Here is an 18,167-nt window from a genome sequence, read left to right as displayed (position 1 = left end):
TTTTTGTTTTATCTTTACTTACTGCTTCTTCGATGCTCTTCCTTTATATAGATCTGAACTTCCGAGCTATATTGTTTTCCTTCTCTTTTAAAAACTTCTTTTAACATTTCCTGCAAGGCAGGTCTCCGGCGACAGATTTTCTCAATTTTTCTTTGAGAAAGTTTGTATTTTTTCTTCCATTTTGGTAGATAATTTTACAGGGCACAGAATTCTAACTTGGTGGTGTTTTTTCAACACTTAATATTTCATTCTACTCTTGCTTGCATGGTTGCTGAAAAGTCAGATGTAATTCTTGTCTTTGTTCCTTTGTAAGTAAGGTTTTTTTTCTCTGTATTTCTTCAGGATATTTTAGTTTATCTTTGTTTTTTTTTAGTTTGAAAGTGATATACCTAAAGTAGGTAAAAACATTTTTATTTTGGTATTTATCCTACTTCATGCTCTCTGAGCTTCCTGGATCTTTGGCTTGGTATCTGATACAAATTTGAGGAAATTTTCAGTCATTATTATTTCAAATATTTCTTTTGTTCCTTTCTTTTTTCTCCTGATAATACCTGTTATGTATATATTACACTTTTTGTTGTCACAGAATCCTTGTTTTTCAGTTCTTGTTCCCTCTGCCTTTCGGTTTGGGAGGGTTCTATTGATTTACCTCTGAAGCTCAGAGTTTCTTTCCTCATCAGTGTAACATTTACTAACAAGTCCATCAAAGGCATTCTTTGCTTCTGTTATAATTTTTTTTTATTGATGGCATTTTTTTTCTGGTTCATTCTTTGGAATCCCATCTTTCTACTTGCACTGCCCATTTGTCCTTGCATGTTATGTATATAATCTGTTAAGAGTCTTTAGCATATTAATCATAGTTACTTTATTTTATTTAAAATTTTTAAAAAGTATTTTTATTTATTTTTGAGAGAGAGCAAGATAGAGTGAGAGCAGGGGAGGGACAGAGAGAGGGGGAGATAAAGAATACGAAGCAGGCTGTCAACACAGAGCCTGACGGGGGGCTCGAATCCACAATCCATGATATCATGACCTGAGCTGAAGTTGGATGCTTAACCAGCTGAGCCACCCAAGCGCCCCTTTCCGTGTGTGTGTGTGTGTGTGTGTTCTTCAATTTCTTTGGTAAGCTTTCTATAGTTTTCAGTGTATAGGTATTTCACCTCTTTGGTTAGGTTTATTCCTAGGTATTTTATGGTTTTTGGTGTAATAGTAAATGGGATCAATTCCTTGATTTCTCTTTCTGTTGTTTCATTATTGGTGTATAGGAATGCAACTGATTTCTGTGCATTGATTTTATATCCTGCAACTTTGCTGAATTCATGGATCTGTTCTAGGAGGTTTTTGGTGGAATCTTTTGGGTTTTCCATATAGAGTATCATGTCATCTATGAAGAGTGAGTTTGACTTCCTCCTTGCCAATTTGGATGCCTTTTATTTCTTTGTGTTGTCTGATTGCTGAGGCTAGGACTTCCAGTACTATGTTGAATAACAGTGGTGAAAGTGGACATCCCTGTCGTGTTCCTGACTTTAGTGGGAAAGCTCTCAGTTTTTCTCCATTGAGGATGGTATTAGTGGTGGGTCTTTTAAATATGGCTTTTATGATCTTGAGGTATGATCCTTCTGTCCCTACTTTCTTGAAGGTTTTTATTAAGAAAGGATGCTGTATTTTGTCAAATGCTTTCTCTGTGTCTATTGAGAGGATCACATGGTTCTTGTCCTTTCCTTTATTGATGTGATGTATTACATTGATTGTTTTGTGAATATTGAACCAGCCCTGCATCCCAGGTATAAATCCCACTTGATCATTGTGAATAATTCTTTTAATGTACTAACAATTGTTAGATATTCTTGGTGGGTAGACCCCTTAATTATGATCTAATGCCCTTCTTCAGCTCCTGTTACTGTCTTTAGTATAAAATCTAGATTGTCTGATATAAGTATGGCTACTCCAGCTTTCTTTTGGCGACCATTAGCATGATAGATGGTTCTCCATCCCCTTACTTTCAATCTCAAGTTGTCTTTATGTCTCTTATAAACATCATATAGATGGATATTGTTTTCTTATTCATCCGGTTACCCTGTGTCTTTTGATTGGAATGTTTAGTCCATTGACATACTGAAAGATGTGAATTTATTACCATTATATTGCTTGTTGGGTTGGTTTCTTGTGGCATTCCCTGGTCCTTTCTAGTCTTGCTTTTGGTCTTTTTTGTTTTGTTTTTTTCGTGTTTTCTTCCCTCAGAGAGTCCCCCTTAAAATTTCTTGCAGGGCTGGTAAGTGGTCATGAAATCCTTTAGTTTTTGTCTGGGAAAGTTTGAATCTCTCCTTCTATTTTGAATGACAGTCTTGCTGGATAAAGAATTCTTGGCTGCATATTTTTCCGATTCAGCACATTGAATATATCCTGCCACTCCTTTCTGGCTGGCCAAGTTTCTATGGATATGTCTGTTGCAAACCTTATCTGACTTCCCTTGTAGGTTAAGGACTGTTTTTTCCTTGCTGCTTTCATGATTCTCTCCTTGCCTGAGTATTTTATGAATTTGACTGTGATATGCTTTGTTGATGGTTGCTTTTGTTGAATCTAATGGGAGTTCTCTGTGCTTCCTGGATTTTGATGTCTGTGCCTTTCCCCAGGTTAGGAAAGTTTTCTGCTATGATTTGCTCACATAAACCTTCTATTCCCTTTTTTCTCTCTTCATCTTCTGGGACCCTATGACTTGGATGTTACACATTTTTAATGAGTCACTGAGTTCTCTAATTCTTATATCATGCTCTTTTGCCTTAGTCTCCCTCTTTTTTTCTGCTTCATTATTTTCCATAAATTTGTTCTCTATGTTGCTGACTTGCTACTCTGTGTCAGCCATCCTTGCTGCCATGGCAGCCATTCAAGATTGCATCTCATTTGTAGTGTTTTTTAACTTCATCCTGACTAGATTTTACTTCTTTCATCTCCTCAGAAAGGGATTCTATGATTTTTTTCAAGCCCCAGCTATTATTTTTATTATCATGATTCTAAATTCTGGTTAAGATATCTTGCTTGTATCTGTGTTAAGTCACTGGCTGTTTTTTCTTTTGGGGTGAATTCCTTCATTTCATCAGTTTGGAGGAAGAAAAAATTAATAAAATAAAAATATAAAAATTAAAAAATTAAAAACAAAAAAATCAAATAAAGGATGCAAGATCTTAGGTGGGTTTTGGTCTGGTTGTTGAAAGAAGTTTGATAGAATAGAGAGAAAAGGGAAAGAAAAGAAAAAATAGTTTGAAAATTTAAAGAAATGAATATAGGAAAATAGAATAAAATTAAATGAGAAAAATAAAATAGAATTTGAAAAATTTAACAAATAAAGGGGCGCCTGGGTGACTCAGTTGGTTAAGCATCTGACTTCGGGTCAGGTCATTATCTTGTAGTTCCTAAGTTTGAGCCCTGCATCGGGCTCTGTGCTGACAGCTCAGAGCCTGGAGCCTGCTTCAAATTCTTTGTCTCCCTCTCTCTGCCCCTTCCCTGCTTGTGCTCTGTCTCTCATAAATTTTTTTTAAGGTTTATTCATTTTTCAGAGACAGACAGAGTGTGAGTAGGGGAGGGGCAGAGAGAGAGGGAAACACAGAATCCGAAGCAGGCTCCGGGGCTCTGAGCTGTCAGCACAGAGCCCGACGTGCGGCCCAAACCCACGGATGGCGAGATCATGACCTGAGCTGAAGTCAGACGCTTAACCGACTGAGCCACCCAGGCGCCCCATCTCATAAATAAACATTAAAAATAAACTAATAAAAAATTAAGAAGTAAAAAATGTAGTAGAAAAAAATTAAAGAAAATCTTCTTTGTAAAAACGGAAAATAAAAATAAATTCTTTCTTTCTGTATTTAAGAATAAAAAACAAATGAAAAAGAAAAACTGAATAGATGAACCAGTGAACAGAATGAAATATGAATGAAATTACATCAAACTTCCCTTATAAGTCAAACAATGAAGCTCTTTATAGTCTGTAAACTATGCAGGCAGAGCGACTTGTGGTGTTCTTCTAGAGCATGCTTGGCCCTGTTGGGCGGGGCTTGGTGTAATAGCTCCGTTCTCCACTAAAAGGTGCTGCTTAGTTTCCTGATGGATTGTTATGGCTTGTGTAGGCGTGTATACGCATGGGTAGAAGGGGTGAAAATGGCCATTACCCAGCTACCCAGTCTCCAGTATCAAAACTCTGTGCTTTCGCCGACAGGCAGTCAAGCATCCCTCCTTTGTCTCTAGCTTGGGTCCACTCCCTGCTTCTACACAGTCTGTGATCTACACAGCCTGCCAGGTGGCACCTCTCTCCCGAGTTATGTCTCAGTGGGGCTGTGTTTCCAAACCCCTCACTTCTTTTTTTTTTTTTTTTTCAACGTTTATTTATTTTTGGGACAGAGAGAGAGACAGAGCATGAACGGGGGAGGGCCAGAGAGAGAGGGAGACACAGAATGGGAAACAGGCTCCAGGCTCTGAGCCATCAGCCCAGAGCCTGACGCGGGGCTTGAACTCACGGACCGCGAGATCGTGACCTGGCTGAAGTCGGACGCTTAACCGACTGCGCCACCCAGGCGCCCCTCCAAACCCCTCACTTCTGAGGGCCCTGAAGCTTTGACCCACTCAGACCCCCTGAGGGAGGGTCTTGCTGAGCAATGGTTGGGTGCGGCCCACCTCCAGGAATGTTTGGGTGACTGTGCTGCAGATGTGCAGAGATCGTGGCCAGGTGCCAGCCCGCCCCAGAACAATTTCGTGCAGTTGTATGGCAGCGGCATTCCAGGGGTTACGGTGAATCACAGCACACTTCTGGCACCAGGCTTCACCCTTTACATCCTTGTTCCAACACCAGTGAACGTGGCTGTTCTCTGGGATCTGCTGGGCCCTTTTGCCTGTGGGGAGGCCACACGGCCTCTACCAAATGTCCTTCCAGCAGGGGAACTGCCTCTCCCCATGTGGCCTGTGGACCCCTCAGATCTTTCTATCTGCTCCTGGGGATTTCCCCTTCCCACCGGAGCTCTGGCAGGTGTCGAGCTGCAGAGTTTCAGACTCTGCATTCCCCTGTTTGTAGCATCTTAATGTTAAGAATTTAAGCCCTCTCCCTTTTCCTTTCTCCCTTTTTTCCTCAGTCCCTTGAGGCTCTTTCCAGTCTTTCTCTTTCTCTCCAGCTGTTTTCAAGGGGGGAATGCTTTTCCTGTACTCTCCCCCCTGTCTCCGTCCTCTCTCTGCAAGCAAAAACACTTCCCTGCCCTCTGCGGCTTTTCTCTCCCCCAGTTCACTTCTCCATGCTGCGTACCTGCTGAGTTCTGTGGTTCAAGTTGTGCTGATTGTTGTGTTAATCCTCAAATCAGTTTTCTAGGTGTGCGAGATTGGTTGGTGTTGATCTAGCTGCGTTTCAGGGACGAGAGAGCCAAAAACACCTTCCATGCAGCTCTGCCATCTTGGCCCCTCCTGGGTGCCGTTTAAATCCTATGGAGAATGTTTATATTTTTGCCTCGACAGGCCGTTGACCCCCTGGTTAGTTTCCACCTGTCATCTGTGGGCTGTGGTTCCAATGTCAGTTTAGTTTTAAAAGCCTTTGTAGTGCTATTCATATCTGCCCTATATGTATGCTATTCACTGGTGAATCTGGGTCCTAGGTGGAGGTTTATCTGTTAGTTTAGATCTCAAGGTCTCTGGGATGCTGAAGAGGATAGGATCAGGGTCCTGCATCTTTAGCTTAGGTGTGAGCCTGAGAGTTAATAAAGAGCTTTTGGGGTTTGCTTTTCTTCCATGACGCTCTTTGGTACTTTCGAGTTCCCTGGCTTCTAGTTTTGGTTGGTTAGCTGGTATTTTAGTTTTCCTGTTTGGATGTGCATTTATGCACTCTTCCTATGTCCAGGGCCATGCACTGGTAGGACAGAGAGCAAAGAAAGCAGTGGAATTTGGCCTCCCTCTGCCGAAGCCCAGATCTTCTGAACAGGCAAAAGTTCTCCCTCAGAGTGTTGCTTCCTGTGTGCTGCTGTGCTCAAGCACTGGCATGTGAGAGAATGAAGGAATGAAAGAGAAAATCAAATAGTGCAAAATCTCTACTGTCTGTGTGTCTTAGGAACTTTCTTTCCTGTGTGTTAAGCCTGAGCACGAGGGCTCTCCTGGGTTTCTTCATCTGAACTCCAGTGCTTATTTCCAGGTTTTTCGTGAACTGAGTCCAGGATGGGAGATGCCAGAGGGCAAAAAATGACAAATATACTGCCACTTGGTACATCAAATTCTGGTCTTCTTCCTGAATCCTCCTGCTACGTTTTAGTCTTCAGCATCTTCATATGGCTGCTTCTTGCATTTGTCAAGAGTTTATAGCTGTTTTCAGTGGGAAGGACTGCATACGGTGTGTTACTGCATTTTAACTGGAACTGAACTCTACATTAGGTGGAAGTAATTTTTCTCTCATATGAGTAATTCTTGGCATATGAAGTTTATTTTTCTTTTGTTGCCAGTGACAGCATACGAAGTGCACGTGGCAACAGGTGAGCTTTGGAACGCTGGAACGGTAGCAAATGTCTACATTTCTGTCTATGGGGAAAAGGGAGATTCAGGATCCAGACAACTGTTTCGATCAAAGAGCTCCTTCAGTTTTTTAAGAGGACAAGTAAGTGATAAAGTCCTTTGATTTTTTTACGTGTGGTAAAAAATAAATAAAAGTTACCATCTTAACTGTTTTTAAGTTCACAGTTCACTAGTTGTAAATGTATTCACATTGTTGCACAGTAGGTCTCCAGAAAGTTTTCATCCTGTAGAACTGAAACTCTGTACTCATTAAACAATTCCATATTTATCCCTCCCCTCAACCCTTGGAAACCACCATTCTAATTTCTGTTTCTATAAATTTGACTACTGTAGATATCTGAAATAATTGGAATCATAAAGTAATTTTTTTTTCTTTTTAGTTTTAGGAGTAGAATTTAGTGATTCATTGGTGCTCATCACAAGTGCCCTCCTTAATTCTCATCCTCCATTTAGCCCATTGCCCCCACCAATCTCCCCTCGACACTGTTTGTTCTCTATAGTTAAGAGTCTCTTATGGTTTGCTTTCCTCTCTCTCTTTTTTTCTTCCCCTATAGTCATCTGTTTTGTTTCTTAATTCTGTGTATGAGTGAGATCATATGATATTTGTCTTTCTTTGACTGACTCGTTTTGCTTGGTATAATATACTATACCTCCATCCACGTTGCTGCAAATGGCAAGATTTGCAAATAGCAAGAATAGAAATCCCAGAAATGGATCCACAACTATATGGTCAACTAATCTTCGACAAACCAGAAAGGAATATCCGATGGAAGAAAGACAGTCTCTTCAAAGCAACATGCAGAAGAATGAAACTGGACCACTTTCTGACACCATACACAAAAATATATTCAAAATTGATGAAAGACGTAAATGTGAGACAGGAAACTATCAAAATCCAGGCAGCAGTTGACCTCGGCCAGAGCAACTTCTTACTAGACATGTCGCCGAAGGCGAGGGAAACGAAAGCAAACGCAAACTATTGGAACTTCATCAAGGTAAAAAGCTTCTACACAGTGAAGGGAACAATCAATAAAACTAAAAGGCAGCCTACGGAATGGGAGAAGGTATTTGCAAAATACATATCTGATAAAGGGTTAGTATCCATCATCTGTAAAGAAGTTACCAAACTCGACACCCAAAAAACAAATAATACAGGTAAGAAATAGGCAGAAGACATAAACAGATGCTTTTCCAAAGAAGACATCCAGATGGTAATAGACACATGCAAAGATGCTCAACATTGCTCGTCATCAGGGAAATACAAATCAAAACCACGATGAGATACCACCTCACACTTGTCAGAATGACTACAGTTAACAACACAGAAAGCAACAGATGTTGGCAAGAATGTGGCGAAAGGGGAACCATCTTGCACTGTTGGTAGGAATGCAACCTGATGCAGCCACTCTGGAAAACAGTATGGAGGTTTCTGAAAATTTTAAAAATGGAAGTACCCTGAGACTCCGCAATTGTACTATTAGGTATTTACCAAAAGGATACAAAAGTACTTATCTGAAGGGGTATATACACCCCAATGTTTATGGAAGCATTATCAACAATAGCCAGACTATGGAGAGAGACCAAATATCCATCAACTGATGGACATGTATATATGATGGAGTATTATTCAGCCATCAAAAAGAATGAAATCTTGCCATTTGTAATGACGTGGATGGAGTTGTCAATATATTATGCTAAGTGAAACAAGTCTTTCAGAGAAAGACAAATATCATATGACTTTACTTGTATGTAAAATTTGTTAACTAACTAGAATTTAAATAAAAACTTGAAATAAAAAAACTTTCAGAGATCTTTATTTCTTTGTTTGGTTTCTGGAATTTGTTTTGTTCTTTTGCCTGGGCTATGTTTCCCTCTTTACATGCCCTGTGACCTTTTCTTGAGATTTGGCATTTGAAAAACTATCTTACCTAGGCTTAATGGACTGCATTGTGAAGGGAAGACCCTCACCCATGAGCCTGGCTGAATTTCCACGGACTCTCATGCTTCTTTGGACTGTATCTTTTTTGGGCTTGTTTACATGTTTTTAACTCTTAATTTTCCTAAGCTGCTTGCTCCTTTTTCTCCTCCTGTGCTCATATTCTCTTGCACTCCATCCTGCTATACTTCACAACCTTTGTAGCTCTGACATGCCACAGTACTCTTCTCTGTTTTCATTGACTTCCAAAGTCTGCTGCCATTAGTACTTGAGTTAAGTGAGAGAGAATTGGTTCTTTGGGCAGCCCTCAGGGAAGCCAGAGTTTTGTATGCTTTGTCTACTCTTTTGTTTCTGTCCCAAGAGGATACAGGGTATGAAAGGTTTCCTCCCATAGTTATAATGCACTATGCCAAGTAAGGGGAAGGCTATGAGCATGCAAGAAGTCACAAACTTCCCTACCTCTTTTGATGGAGTCCCTTTTTTATTATGCATTGGAGTGGGTACTGAAGCTTCCCATCTGGTGTCCAGAATTTGCACAGAAGTATTCTAGCCCATATGTTATTGTTAAAATGGTATCTCCATTGGGGAGGGAGGGCTTGGTTTTCTCTAGTCCCTCATCTTGGTGAAGTCATTTCCTATTGTCTGATTTTTAAATCTACTTTTATAATGTTAAATGAGGTTTACTGTTAGATAACAACTTTCTTAGAGAATGACTTCTAAGGATAAAGTAAAATTTTAGTGTGAAAATATTTCAATATGTATAACTTACTATCTAATGAAAACGTTATTTTTTGTTTCTGGGTTATTTTCAACTGATATGCTGCATCATATATTTTTCTTGCATTTTAACCTATATGTAATTATCTTAGATTTTATCAAAAGAACTCTGTACTCCTTACTTGTATCCATGTTCTGAATATATAAACCTTTAGAGCACAAACATGAATAATTTTTATTGTAGCAGCCCATTGGGACTTCAGATACATGTTATAGATTTCCAATAATATTTGTATCAATATCCTAAAATCACTGTAGAAACACTATATTTGTCAATGGTCCATAAACATTGCTTAAAAAATTCCATCCTGGGACAGGTAAGAGTTGGTTGTATTCAAAGGAATGACAACTTTTAGTATATTTTATAATTATTACTTTTATATTATTATTATTTGAAACCTGTATTTGTAGAGAGTCCCCAAATTTGTGTTTTCATAATGAAATATTGGCAACAAAAAGACGTGTGGGGGATAGGTTCTACAAGTTAATATTGTTTTATCTTTACATAGTTAAATTAGATTTGTGTGTTTACTAACTGCACCTGATTCTTTTCACAATTTTTAGTGTATCTTAATTTATAATCGTGTAACAAATCAGACTCATCGTCCAGATATAGTTATCCTTTTTTGATTTGTTACAGACTGACACCTTCTCCCTAGAAGCTGTGCACCTTGGGGATCTATATAAGATTGTCATAGGCCATGATGGACTTGGCCCGGGTAAGAGCTTACATTAGTGATATGTAAGGTTTGATTCCTTTCTAGTCACGTACAACTCTGTGCAAATTTGGATAATAATTGTAGGAAACTTATAATAAATTCATCTTTAAGTATTGGCTATCTGAAATTAAAGTATTGAACCCAAATGTTCTTTAAATTTTAAGTAGGTGTGCCTTATTTTTAATGCCATAGGCTTGTCCAAGTGGATGCTCTGCCTAGAATGCTGGAAGGAGTGATGCATGAATGTTGGCAGAATGTGGGACTCACGTACTGTGGCACGTGGCCGCATTCTAGCTCTGGGATGGTACTTGTGGGCCGAGCAGCGGTGCCTGCCGGCAGTGACAGTCCATGGGGTGCCAGCATTAGTGCCAGCAGGCGCATGTCACATGTTAAGGAGGCTGTGTCGGTAGCAGGTTCTCAGCTGTGTTTTTCGCTGCCACTTTGCTTATGCTTCTTCCTCCGTCTTCCCGTCAGTTCTGTGAGATGACCTACGTCTTCCCAATAAGTACATTTTCTGTTGCTGTGAAAAAAGAGAACCATAAGACAAACGGAGTCTTTACCAAAAGATAGGAGCACTAAAGTGTACATACCACAAAAAGGATCAAAAATTAAAAAGCATCAAATAAGAGGGTAAACTCTTTTACTAAAAGGTAGCAATGCGTGATTTTCAAAGTGTCTAGACAAAGTTTTCTTACGAATATGCTGAAAGTGTGTTTAAATAATTAGTGAGAGAATCAGCAAGGTGAAAAAGCTGGTTCAAAGGAGGTTGCATGAAACTGAAACATCATTCATATAGTCTGTGAAAACAAAAAGAACGGTGAATAAGATTGATAAATTAAACATGCGGCTGATGTTCTCAGACAGTAAAAACATACCTGTAGTGTTGTCTTCTCTCCTGGATGTAATTTGTTCATATTTTGACAAGACTCAAATCTTTTGCAGTTTATTTTCTTTCAGTTGATGGCTAATTTTATAATCTGGGCCCAGTCCATAGTCAACACTATGTTGTAGCATTACACTTCTGCCAGGAGTCAGATGGCTCTAAGGCCGATTTGTTAGACTGTGCTCTAGTATGTCGTTAATAGGACGTGTTCGTGTGCCCAAGCTAACACTTACATGTCAGCTGATCCAATTTTGTAAATATTTTTGGTGGATCTGCTATGTGCAAAGTACTGTGCTGAATACTTTCTGTAGTAAATACAAGGGTGACCAACGTGGAATGCCTGCCCTTAAGTCTACCAAGAGCTAGCAAGATGATTTTAAATCCTAACAAGTTTGGGACAACACTTTGCTTCCTAATTCTAGTTGAAAGTCCTGTCTTTTTTTCCTCCAAATTCTGATTTTCTTAGTTTATCTAAATGGAATCTAAGTAACCGATATACCGTTGCTGTGACATAATGAAGAGAATATTAGAATGTTAGCCAGCAACGTAGATTTGAATTCGGGCCCTGTCATTTGTTGATTTTTTGATCTTGAGCGAATCACTTGACCTCTCTGAGTTTCCATTCATCCTCTGTAAAATGAGATGAATACCTCATATGGTTATTGTGAGGATTCTGTGAGGTTGTTTATGAATGGAAAAGCAGTATACATTTGACAGTGAATTGTCAATAGATAGTCACTAGAATTTCTTAAATTACATTTTATTTCTTAATTTTATTTTTATTTTTTAAAGAAAAGTGTGGGATTTAATCTTTACTTACAGGACAGTGCAGTATATGAGATTCCACACAAAAGTAAGAAACCCACTAAGAGCAGAAGCTCCATGAGTTTGTACAGTTCAGAATTGTTCAAGTAGAGGTTCCACACTAAATAACAAAACATGTTTACAAAGAGTTCTTCATAGAGAAACACTAACAGACTTACTCCAAATATTTGTTGTGTACAACAAACAACTTTATGCTTCAGCTGTATGATTTAAAAGTTAAAGGTCTCAGGAGCACCACCCCGATCTTGGGATGGATAGTCTTCAGAGGTAGTTTCTGGTCCAATATTTAGATTTGAATCACATTTTAAATACCAATTCAATATGTTGTTTTGTAAGATTAGTCCATTTTCTTTCATTTCCGCATTTTCGGTATGTATATTGTAAGAAGGAAACCAAAAACTCCTCTTATAATCTTGCTCCTTTCACTCCTCTCCACCTCTTTATTTTTACGGTCAGCGGTATTTATCTAAGAGCACTTGTGGGAGTTGGTGGTGATGGAAATTGCTAGGCTAAGAAGGATTAGAAGTAGCCAACATTTACCTCTTTAGTACATTTGGCTACTTCCCTTGGATTCATTCAGCCAACTTTCTCAAGTCTTTGGTACATGCAAATTGCTGTCCTTGTTTTAGGAATGGAAAAGTGTCTCCTCCACATGTCCATCTCTGTTCTACCACCTTGGATATTTGGCTGTATAGTGTGGTGCTAATTCTGTAGGAAAATAGAACTTCAGTATCTACCAAGTCCCTGACCGCAGGTGGTTAAGGTGTAGTTGTTACTGTATTTGTTTTTATTTAAATTTTAGTTCGTTATTGTACAGTGCTATATTGGTTTCAGGAGTGGAATTCACTGATTAAACACCCAGTGCTCATCACAGGTGCCCTCCTTAATACCCAGCACCCATCTAACCCATCCCTTCACGCGTCTCCCCTGCAGCAACCCTCATTTTGTTCTCTATGGTTAAGAGTCTCTCAGGGTTTGTTTCCCTTTCTTCTCTTCCCCCCACCCTTCCCATATGTTCATCTGTTTTGTTTCTTAAATTCCACATATGAGTGAAGTCATATGGTATTTATCTTTCTCCGATTGATTTAACTGTTATTATTTATTTATGCTAAATAAAATATTTTGGCTCCATCCACGTCATTACAAATGGCAAGATTTCATTCTTTTTGATGGATGAGTAATACTCCATTGCATTTATATGTGTGTGTGTGCACGCGCGCGCACACACACACACACACACCCCACATATTCTTTATCTATTCGTTAGTCAGTGGACATTTAGGCTCTCTCCATAGTTTGGCTATTGTTGATAATGCTGCTGTAAACATTGGGATGCATGTACCCCTTCAAATTTATATTTTTGTATCCTTTGGGTAAATACCTAATAGTGCAATTGTCAGGTTGTAGGGTATTCCCCTATTTTTAGTTTTTTGAGACACGTCCATACTGTTCTCCAGAGTGGCTGCATCAGTTTACATTCCCACCAGCAGTGCAAGAAGGTTCCCCTTTCTCTGCCTCCTCGCCAACATCTGTTGTTTCCAGTGTTGTTAATGTTAGCCATTCTGACAGGTGTGAGATGGTATCTCATTGTGGTTTTGGTTTGTATTTCCCTGATGATGAGTGATGTGGAGCATATTTTCCTGTGTCTGTTAGCCATCTGGATGTCTTCTTTGGAAAAGTGTCTTTTGGGGCACCTGGGTAGCTCAGTTGGTTGAGTTCCTGATTTTGCCTCAGGTCTTGATCTTGCGGTTCGTGAATTTGAGTCCCACGTTGGGCTTGCTACTGTCAGTGCGCAGAGCCCACTTTGGATCCTGTGTCTCCCTCTTTCTGCCCCTCCCCTGCTCATGTTCTCTCTCTCAAAAATAAACATGAATATTTAAAAAAAGAAAAGTGACTCTTATGTGGATCCTGAGAAACTTAACAGAAACCCATGGAGGAGGGGAAGGAAAAAAAAAAAAGAGGTTAGAGTGGGAGAGAGCCAAAGCATAAGAGACTCTTAAAAACTGAGAACAAACAGGGTTGATGGGGGGTGTGGGGGGGTGGGTGATGGGCATTGAGGAGGGCACCTTTTGGGATGAGCACTGGGTGTTGTATGGAAACCAATTTGGCAATAAATTTCATATATTGAAAGAAAAAAATAAATTAATAAAAAAAGAAAAGTGTCTATTCATGTCTTCTGCCCATTTCTTAACTGGGTTGTTTGTTTTTTGGGGGTTGAGTTCGATAAATTCTTTATAGATTTTGGATCTGTATGATCAGATCAGATACGTCATTTGCAGATATCTTCTCCCATTCCATAGGCTGCCATTTGGTTTTGTTGATTGTTTCCTTCACTGTGCAGAAGATTTTTATCTTAATGAGGTCCCAGTAATCACAATTGTGACATGTCTAGTAAGAAATTTATGTGCCAAGGACTAGGATTTTGATGCTCCTTTAGGATTTTGATGGTTTCCTGTTTCAGTTTATGTCTTTCATCCATTTTGAATATATTTTTGTATCTGATGTAAGAAAGTGGTCCAGTTTCATTCTTCTGCCTGTCACCATCCACTTTTACTAACACCGTTTGTTGAAGAGACTGTCTTTTTTCTATTGGATATTTCCTGCTTTGTTGAAGATGACTAGACCATATAGTTGTGGGTCCATTTCTGGATTTTTTATTCTGTTCCATTGATCTAGGTGTCTGTGTGCCAATACCATACTGTCTTGACTACAGCTTAAAAATACTGTTATTTTTAACTTACATCCGTTTTATAATTCAAGAAGTAATAACATGCTAAGGATACTTTCTGAAATAGTCTCCAACTACTATTTCACTATTGCTATTACAAATTTTGTCTCTCAGAAAGTCTTAATTAGAATCTCCTTCAGAGGGGCGCCTGGGTGGCGCAGTCGGTTGAGTGTCCGACTTCAGCCAGGTCACGATCTCGTGGTCCGTGAGTTCGAGCCCCGCGTCGGGCTCCGGGCTGATGGCTCGGAGCCTGGAGCCTGTTTCCGATTCTGTGTCTCCCTCTCTCTCTGCCCCTCCCCCGTTCGTGCTCTGTCTCTCTCTGTCCCAAAAATAAATAAACGTTGAAAAAAAAAAATTAAAAAAAAAAAAAAAAAAAAAAAAAAAGAATCTCCTTCAGAGAGTGATTTGTTTTAAAGAAATTTTTTTAATGTTTATTTTTAAGAGGGAGAGACCGAGTGCGAGCAGGGGAGGGGCAGAAAGGGAGGGAGACACAGAATCCAAAGCAGACTCTAGGCTCTGAGCCGTCAGCACAGAGCCTGACGCAGGGCTCAAACCCACGAACCATGAGATCATGACCTGAGCCGAAGTCTGGTGCTTACCTGACTGAGCCACCCAGATACCCCTAGAGTCCTTTGTTTTTAAGAGGTGAAGAACACTGAAGTTACTTAATAAATTCTAGTAGACTTATGTTGCAGTGAAATTTGGCAACACTTGTTGAGTAACTTGATAAAATACTGTTTCTTGTCATAATCAAGGGTGAAGATCTCAGTGGTTAAAATTTACTAGTAATCAAATGGTCTCATAATTTTCTTAACTTCCAGTCCTTTGAATAACATCTCAGAGGGAGCCTCTGTAGAATAAAAAGATATTATTTGATTAAAAATGATAAAATTTTTCAAAAATGTGGTAGCATTTTGTAGCAGAGAGAAGTTTAACCACAGGAAGAAATGTTGGAAGGGTAACGCACCAAAACAAAGACATATTTGTTTAAGTACCCTACATTATGTGAATATAATTCTTCCTTCTGTTAAGACTGTAAACTACACTGTATGAATATGTGTATTGCATGTTTACAAACTGCTATGCTTCTTTATATGTGAGACTTAAGTTATCACAAAGCGTGTTGAAATTGTATTATGCTCTTTTGGGTGTGCGGCAGTAGGTTTTTTTTTTTTATTTTTTTTAATGTTTATTATTTAGTTTTTGAGAGAGACACAGAGTGCGAGTGGGGGGGGGGGGCAGAGAGAGAGGGAGACACAGAATCCGAAGCAGACTCCAGGCTGTGAGCTGTCAGCACAGAGCCGGACGCGGGGCTGGGACCCACAGACTGTGAGATCGTGACCTGAGGCGAAGTCGGACGCTTAACCGACTGAGCCACCCAGGTGCCCCGTGGGTTTGCTTTTCTAAATTCCTAATCTCTGTGTAGTGGAAGCCACGCAATGTTTTTGAGGAAGTTGCTTAATAAATTATCTAAAATGGATCGGCGAATTCTTTTTGAGGAAGTACAGGTGTGAGTTGGAGACAGTGCAATCTTCAGACTGCTGCAATCACATGACTATCACAGTAACGTGAATCAAACGAATGTTTTGGGTTCCTAGAGCCTATAAAAAGTATGTGGTCTTTTAAGTGTACAGCAGCATTATGTCTAAAAAATATGTGTACCTTAATTAAGCAATACCTTATTGCGAAAAAATGCTAGGTGTTATCTGAGCTTTCAGTGAGTTGTAATAGTTTTTGCTGGTGTAGGGTCTTGTCTCAGTGTTGACGGCCGCTGACTAATCAGGCTGCTGATGAGGCTGCTGTTGATGGCTGCTGAAGGCTGGGGCAGCTATGACAATTGAAAAAAGGAAGACAAGGGAGTTTGCCACATCAGTTGACTCTGTCACAAATGATTTCTCTGTAGGATGCAATGCTGTGAGATAGCATTTTACCCCCAGTAGAACTTCTTTCAAAATGGAAGCCAGTTCTTTCAAACCCTGTTGCTGCTTTATCAACTAACTTTATGTAATATTCTAAATCCTGTGTAGTCATTTCACCAGTCTTGACAGCATCCTCACCAGGAGTAGATTCCATCTCAAGAAACCACTTTCTTTGCTCATCCACAAAAAGCATCTCCTCATCTGTAAAAGTTTTGTCGTGATATTGCAACAGTTCAGTCTTGCCTTCAGGCTCTACTTCTAGTTCTAGTTCTCTTGCTCTTCCCACCACATCTGCATTTACTCCCTCCACTAAGTCTTGAACCCCTCCTTCAGAGTCATCCACGAGGATTGGAATCAGTTTCTTCCAAACTCCTATTAATGCTGATATTTTGACCTCTTCCCATGAATTACAAGTGCTCTTAATGGCATCTAGAATGGTGAATCCTTTCCAGAAGGTTTCCCATTTACTTTGCCCAGATTTTCAGAGGAATCACTATCTATGGCAGCTAGAGCCTTATGACATGTATTTTTAAAATAATAAAAATAAAAATGAATAATTCCTTAATACTGTAAAACAATTTTTTCAAATTAAAAAAATGTGTTTAAAGGAAAAAATGTTATGATCATATCAATAAATGCATTAAAAATGATAAAAGTCAACATCTCAGAAACAAAAAGAATTGTTAGAAAACTGTAAGTAAAATGAAATACTCTTATTTTGATTAAAATAACATGCAAATGTGATGAAAATATATGCAAAACATGTAAAAAAAATAAAATGAAGTAATAAGACTTACAAGTTGAAATTGCCCCTTGGTTCATGGCTGCAGAATGGATGTTGTTTTAGCTGGCATGAAAACAACATTAATCTCATTGTACATCTCCATCAGGGCTCTTGGGTGACCGGGGACATTGCCAAGGGGCAGTAATGTTTTCGAGGGAATCTTTTTCTGAGCAGTAGGTCTCAACAGTGGGGTTAAAAACAAATTCCGTAAACCCTGTGACATACAAACGTGCTGTCATCCGGGCTTTGTTGTGCCATTTCTAGAGCACAGGTGGAATAGATTGAACACAATTGTGAAGGGCGCTAGAATTTTCAGAATAGTAAATGAGCATTTGCTTCAGCTTAAAGTCACCAGCCACATTAGCCCCTCAGTGGAAAGTCGGCCTGCCCTTTGGAGCTCTGAGCCTGGCATTGGCACCTCCTCCCTAGCTGTGAAAGTCCTAAATGGCATCTTCTTTCAGCATAAGGCTGTTTGATCTGCACCGCAATCGCTGGTGTAGCCATCTTCGCTGGTGGTCTTGGCCTGGTCCTCTGTGCAACTTGGGGCAGCTTCCGCGACCCCGCTGGCTGCTCCACCTCGCACTCCGTGTCATGCCGACAGCTTCTTTCCTTAAACCTCATGCTTCAGACCCTGCTTCTGCCGCTTCCTCACCTCTCTCGGCTTCACAGAATGGAAGAGAGTGAGGACTGGGATTGCTCTGGATTAGGCTCTGCTTTCAGGGAGTCGTGCGGCTGGTTTGATCTTCTTATCTAAACTACTAAACTTTCTTCACGTAGGCCACAAGGCTCTTTCTTTGCTCTCTTAGGCGTCATTTATGTGTTCACCGGAGTAACACTTGTAATGCCCTTCAAGACCTTTTCCTTTGCCTTCACAACTTGGCTGTTTGGCTGCAAGAGGCCTAGCTCTGGGCCTGTCTTGGCTTTGGACATACCTTCCTCACTAAGGTTAGTCATTTCTAGCTTTTGATTTAAAGTGAGAGATGCTGGCTTTTCCTCTTACTCGGACACTTAGAGGCTGTTGTAGAGTTATTCATTGGCCTAATTTCAGTGTTGTGTGTCTCAGGG

General features: G+C 39.7%; 1 protein-coding gene across 1 annotated transcript in view; it reads left to right on the top strand.

Annotated features, from left to right (window-relative positions):
• LOC115506399 overlaps positions 1 to 18,167 on the top strand; it is a 124,031-nt gene that overhangs the window by 33,509 nt on the left and 72,355 nt on the right. The window contains exons 4-5 of the mRNA XM_032591939.1: positions 6,462 to 6,613; positions 9,885 to 9,963. Coding sequence (XP_032447830.1) covers positions 6,462 to 6,613; positions 9,885 to 9,963 — 231 coding nt within the window. The remainder of the gene's footprint in view (positions 1 to 6,461; positions 6,614 to 9,884; positions 9,964 to 18,167) is intronic.

The sequence above is a fragment of the Lynx canadensis genome, chromosome F2 (assembly GCF_007474595.2).
Source record: "Lynx canadensis isolate LIC74 chromosome F2, mLynCan4.pri.v2, whole genome shotgun sequence".
NCBI lineage: Eukaryota > Metazoa > Chordata > Mammalia > Carnivora > Felidae > Lynx > Lynx canadensis.
Note: the sequence above shows the minus strand (reverse complement) of the source record. Positions and strands in the feature narration are given on the sequence as shown.